The sequence below is a fragment of the Phalaenopsis equestris genome, unplaced genomic scaffold, assembly GCF_001263595.1.
Source record: "Phalaenopsis equestris unplaced genomic scaffold, ASM126359v1 Scaffold000267, whole genome shotgun sequence".
NCBI classification, from domain to species: domain Eukaryota; kingdom Viridiplantae; phylum Streptophyta; class Magnoliopsida; order Asparagales; family Orchidaceae; genus Phalaenopsis; species Phalaenopsis equestris.
In genome coordinates this window covers 105,040-111,367 of record NW_018164709.1, presented here as the reverse complement: position 1 = coordinate 111,367, position 6,328 = coordinate 105,040, and the positions used below count along the sequence as shown (strand labels likewise).

Genomic DNA, 6,328 nt, shown 5'->3' with positions numbered 1-6,328 from the left:
TCGTGAACAGCTCGTGTTCGACACGTTAAGCAAATGAGTCGAACACGAACACAGTTTTTGAGCTCGAAATCTAAACGAGCCTCGCTCGTGTTCGGCTCGTTTACACCCTATTTAGAATGTTATCCTTAGATTAAATACGCCTAAAAATATTAAATAATAATAATAATAATATTATTATTATTGTTTTTATTATATGGAAGCCTACGTACGCTTTTGTCGCCCAAACAAAATGCCAAAAAGACTCATTAAAAATATGTAAGCAACGTGCAAAGCAAATCTGGAGCTTTACTGACATGAAAAATGAAATACATAAAAATATCACTAATATTGAATTTATTTGAAATAAAATACACAAATTATATGCATAAATCTTAATATGTTGAGTCATAATTTTTTTTTTTTTTTTTTTTTTGGCTGAAATATCAAGATTTAGGTATGAGATATATAAGGCCAAATGATTTATGAAAGAACAATGATAGCCTATTATCCTCATTTTCCAATGATTTAATTTTATGATTATTTATGTATAACACCCCCCTCAATTCTTGTGTATTTATCTAACACCTAAACTTCAATTTATACGTATTAAGTCACTTTACCAAGGCATCAAAATATGTATTTCACTTCTATAACTTAAATTAGTGATGTTTTTTTGGTGAGATTAAACTTAAAAAAAGGTAAATTGTAGGTGTTAGATATGTAAATACATCGGGCAGCTTATAAGTGTGGGGGCGTTTTTTAAAACGTCGCGGTACTGTTTAGATAGCGCGTTTTACCCGCTTATCCGAAAACACGGTTTCATTTTTACATTAAACTCAGACCGCGTTTCACGATAAACTACTTATCCTGAAACGCACAAGCTGCCCCATACGGACCCCCAAAATGCCGTACATAATTCTCCTTCATAACATCACTATGATTTTAAGCGCGTCATACAGATCCAAATCTCCTATAAAAAGCCAAATTTCCATCCCCAGCAATCTCAGAACACAATGGATCGAAGAACAAGCAGAGCAGCCATAGCCATCATCATCATCGCCATAAGTCTCCTCTCCATAGAAAACTCTCGTGGAGAAGAAGACTGCGTGGCTGCAATAGTGAGCCTTGAGCCATGCACAGACTATATTACAGGCAGCAGCCCAGCACCTACTGCTCAGTGCTGCTTGAAGTTTGCGACAGTGGTCAACACAGAGCCTGTTTGCTTGTGCATGATCGTTAATGGCGGAGGTTCTCAGTTTGGGATTAAAGTAAACCAGACCAGGGCTTTAGCTCTTCCAGATGAATGTAAAGTTCAGACTCCGCCGGTCAGTCGATGCAACGGTAATATGCTGAAACTTTCTCATTGGATTTCATTTGACTTTATTCAGATTTAGTAGTTTTATAAATTTAGGAAGGTTTTTTTTTTGTTTTGGTTAAATTTGTGAGGAATTTGATGGGGTTTGCGTGGAGAAATTATTACATTTGGATGAGCTGCATCCGAATTAGGTGCTAATGGTGGTTTTTTTTTGTGGTGTTGGGGTGTAATAATACCAAAATGCTACAATGAATACCACCAGTTGTACCTACTCTATCCGGATGCAATCTTTTCTCATTTCGGTGAAGGGATTCTTATAGTCATAAGGGTAGACCCAAGTAGGGTCCGAGGGGGGCAATTGCCCCCTTCAAATTTAGATTTTTACTTATATATATAATTGTGAAATTTGACATTTTGCCCCTTCTGAAATATTATTTTATCTTTCATTGTTCTAGCCTCCCACGTTTAGTCTAATAAAAGGGCAGTTTGCCCCCTACAAAAAGAGACCGGTTCCGCCAAGTTACAGAACATCGATGATTAATCTAGTTGAGAGCGGTGGCTGAGCCAAAAAAATTTTAAAATAGGAAGATAAATTAATTATTTCCAAAAATTCCCTCTAAACAATAGGATCTAATAAATTCCTCTGTTTCAATAAATAAATCAATAAATACATGAAGTAAAACACAAAGTTTTATCTAAAAATTAAGAAAATAAATACATAGATCATGAAGTAAAATGATTAAGCATCTGATAGTGCAGGAAAAATGAGAGTGGAGCTCAGCTTGGCCACATTGCAAGCAGCTTAGTTAAAACTGAGAGAAAAGTGTTAAAATGATGTATGATATTCTGCAGGAGCTCTTTTATAGCTTTGGTCGATAACAATGTCAAATTAATTCCCTAAACTCATTCATGCTGGTAAATATTGAATGCTCATTAAATTGCCATTGCAGCAACAGCCGTGCCATCACCGTTCGTTTCTCCTCCTGGTGGAGGTGGAGGCAATTCTAACGGCGGAGATTCTGCGGGAAGCTTCTTGAAGCCTATATCACTTCCTATTGTCTTTTCTATTGCAGCAGTTGTGATTGCCTGTCTTTCCATGTCCTCTAAGTTCTTCTTAGCATAAATAAGCTCTCGGCTGTGTGCAAGCTTAATGCAATTTTTGTTTTTCTGTAAATGTGCTTTTTGTTTGTAATTTTACATGCTAGCTTATGTGCGGATCAGTCAAGTGATTAGACACATGAAGTTGGTTGGGGGCTCATATCATAGCCTCTAACCGTTCTTCATAACAATATATATATATATATATATAACTTTATTCAAACTTGATAAAACTCAAGATAAGATAGGATGACTTTGAACCTTATAATAAGCTGGAGTTAGATCGGCTCATTATCAAACCTTTAATAATGCTAGGCCCAATTAGAATCAGTTGGGCTGAAATGTCCTCTTTTTTTTGGGAAAAATAATGACACCTAGAATTTCTTTAATATAAATAAAATATTACATAAGGCCAAAAGAGAGCAAACCATTCATGAACTCATGAAGAAAAAAGATAAAAGTAGTGTAAAATAATGAAAAGAGAATCAAAGTAGAATAAAAATAAAATAAGGGTTAAGGGCTCAGAATAAAACAATAAATGTCTAAGCATATGCTCCATCCTAGCTGGGAGAGGCAGATTTCATGGCATGAGAAACACTAGAAAGGCATCTAGCGATGTGTAGTATCAGAATCAAAGATAGTAAGCAGAGCACCATTGGCTCAAAAAACGGTTGAGCCCTCAGTGAAGGTTCTAATCGTTCCAAAAAATCTTTAATTAGACCTGCAACGATAAGTATTTCCATCTTAGGAAAGCTGGTTAAAATCCATCTGCATGGGACCACTCCAGATGCAAAACCACTCGAAGACAAAAGGTCGCATACAAAGGCCCCTCTTAGCATAAGAGAATATCAAAATGCAGCAGCTAACATAAGAGTATACTAATAAGTCTTCCATCTAAACCATTCCAGCATAGCCTGTGAGGTAGCATCTCTTCAAACAAAAACATATAAAAATCTCACATTGTAACAACAAATTAAAGCAAAGATAAAACAGGCCCCAAATCAAAATGCAGCAACCAACACAAGAGTATACTAGTAAGTTTTCCAACTTTACAATTCCAACATGGCCTGGGGGGCAGCATCTCTCCAAACCAAAACATATAAAAACTTCTCCTTGTAACAACATAGTAAAAATAAAAAGATAAAGTAGACCCAAGGAGTGTTGTATTACATAAATCATAACCAATGTAATGAACAAAAGAGCAAACAGACACCAAAATAGCACAACTCATAAGAGAAAAAAGATTTTTAATGCTATCAGGGATTCTATCCCTATATTTTCATCTTTGAATTTTTTTTAAATGGTTAGTTTGATTTTATATATTATAGTTTCCTTTAATACAGAGTAATTCCTAAAGATTCTAAAAGTTCTTTCTAGTCAAATGTAATAAGATGTAATGTGGATAATAAGTAGCAAAAAAATATTTGACATTTTAGAATGAATATTATCAGAATAAGATATGATTTGTTGATCCTCCGAAATGAAAAAAAAATTCTACATGGAATGTTGCTTGTAAGAAAAGGAAAAAGTAAAATGACATTTAAAAAAATAAATGTGTATGAATTTCATGCTCAGATTGGCACAAAACACAATCCTTAGAGGATAGAATACCTCTTGCATTTAGAATATGCCTTTTTTGAAGCACCCTACTAAAGATTTTCCACAAAAAAGAAGCATATTTAAAGGGGTAACCTTTAAACCATATAAATTTATGCCAAGAAATCTCATTGAAGCTTTTATAAGGGAAAGGGTAATTTTTCTTGTGAGAAAAGAATTACTTATTGAAATAAAGACCATTAGGTCCATCTTCTTCTATGGGTATATTTGTAATTGACTGAATACAATTTGCAAGAATGTTTTGTGAGGTGGGGAGATTCCAGCAGCCACCTTGAATGAAATTAGCAGTTCTAGTGTTTTTAATGCAATTGATCAGAGATAAAACTTTTTCTCCATACTTCTCAAGAAGGAAAGAGCTCTCTTACCAAAGGATAAAAAAAAGAGAGAGCTTATTTTCTTCATTAAAATGAAGAGTAAGACATTCACTTATTCTAGCTTTGGTTTGCAGAAATCCCTTCCCAAGGAAAGAATAATTTCTTCTCATTGTATATTAAAAAGAGCCAATTTTCAAATCACACCAATTGAAAAGAATGGAGTTTTCATGATAAATTCTCCAAATGATTTTAACTTTTCATATAAGGTTAACATTTTCTAAATTAGGAATGTTTGGTCCAGCTAATGACCTATGCATTGTAGTACAATGTCAGACAATAATATGCATAGTGCTAGAAGAGTTGTGCTGGTGAAGAAAGCTGTTCATTAAATAAGAGATGCATTTTTGTAATCTTAGAAATGCAAGTAGATTTGAACTAAAAAATTTCAAAAATTCCAAATTGTGGATTTAACAAGTTTAAGCATGACTGAGAAGCTTGATAGTTTTTTCTTCTATCTGGTCAAATAGTGGTTGACATTTTCCAAAAGATAATGACAAGTAATACTATTAAGCATAGAAGAGTTTATGGTGATCCCTAAATAATGCCATGAGGACGCTTTCACCTAGAATCCTAAGATATTGTTGCACTGATGTTTAAGAGTGTCACTAACTGATTTAGAGAAGTAGATAGTGGATTTACAAGTGTTGATATGAAGATTTAAAACTTCATAATAAGTATTTAAAGTATTAGCCAAATAAGTAGCCTCAACGGTAGAGGACTTGCCAAAAAGAGGAGGTCATCAGCATGGATGAGACGATTGATTTTCAGATTTGCATCAATCATATTGAAGATGGTTTTTTATATGATCAAGTAGTTTAGAAAAATCACCCTTAGCCACAATGAAGAGATATGGGGATAAGGTGTAGTCTTGCCTAAGGCCAAATGTAGAGAGGATGTTTTCTTGCAATTCACTGTTGATAATGACAAAAAAAGGACTTGAGTCATGCAAGATTTTATCCACTTAATAAACTTTAGTGGAAAGCCCAGTCTTTCCAATCTATAATGAATGTGGAAAAAAAAGCTTTTTTAATATCAATCTTGGAGAAAAAGCTTAGAATATGGTTGGTGGAGTTGAATCCATGCAAGAGATGATTATACCATCAAAAATATCCCTGTGATCAACAAAGGGATGGTTGGTGGAGTTGAATCCAAGCAAGAGATGATTAGCAAGAGTTATACCATCAAAAATATCCCTGTGATCAACAAAGGCAACATGGGAGGGGTGAATGAGGTTAGGAAGAATGTTTTTTAGTGTCGTCGTAATAAGTTTAATTATGACCTTGTAGATGATATTACAAAGTGATATAGGTATGAGCTCATTGAGAGTTTGGATAACCTAGTTTTGGGGGATAATTGTCAAAGGAAATATGCTTGACTCTTTTAGGTAGTTTAGTGGACATAAAAAAATGTTTAATAGCTTTAATACAATCATTACCAATGATATTCAATGCATCTCTGAAAATTTTAGAATTCAACCCATCCGATCCAAGAAGTTTGTCAATTCCAATTTGAAAGAAATTTGCTTTGATGTTCTCTTTAGAATAATCCCCAATGAGTTGATCAGATTCATGCTGAGTTAGAGATCTACTCTCTAGAATGAAGATGGAAGATCATGAAGATCTTTATTATACATGCAAGCATTAAGATCAAACAACTTACTAGTAATTGGAGAGCCACCAATTTCTCTTTCAATTTGCTTCTACAATTAAAATCTTCAGTAAGCAGCCAAGGATCAGATATAGTAGCGACAAGATTGGAAATTGAATTATGTAGACTTTTTCTGATAGCAACACTTTTATCAACATAAATACAGGTGAGTAAAAATGATTTAGAGTTGGATAATTTATCTAGACTATGGATGCACTAAGACTGATTTTAGGTTGACATGCTATTTTTTTATAGCATTCTTTAAAACATTGAATGACTACAAGATTGTCAGAGAAGA

General features: G+C 33.9%; 2 protein-coding genes across 2 annotated transcripts in view; one reads left to right on the top strand and one right to left on the bottom strand.

The window, feature by feature from the left end:
• The first annotated feature begins 807 nt into the window (after positions 1-807).
• Positions 808-2,454, top strand: LOC110024698 (non-specific lipid-transfer protein-like protein At2g13820). Its single transcript, XM_020724812.1, has 2 exons — positions 808-1,320; positions 2,245-2,454. Exons 1-2 carry the CDS (start codon positions 993-995, stop codon positions 2,415-2,417), a joined length of 501 nt encoding a protein of 166 aa, XP_020580471.1. The 5' UTR covers positions 808-992; the 3' UTR covers positions 2,418-2,454.
• A 2,980-nt stretch (positions 2,455-5,434) lies between these two features.
• LOC110024687 (protein ANTAGONIST OF LIKE HETEROCHROMATIN PROTEIN 1) overlaps positions 5,435-6,328 on the bottom strand; it is an 18,858-nt gene continuing 17,964 nt past the window's right edge. The window contains exon 3 of the mRNA XM_020724801.1: positions 5,435-5,576. Within this exon, the coding sequence (XP_020580460.1) occupies positions 5,435-5,576 (142 nt within the window). The remainder of the gene's footprint in view (positions 5,577-6,328) is intronic.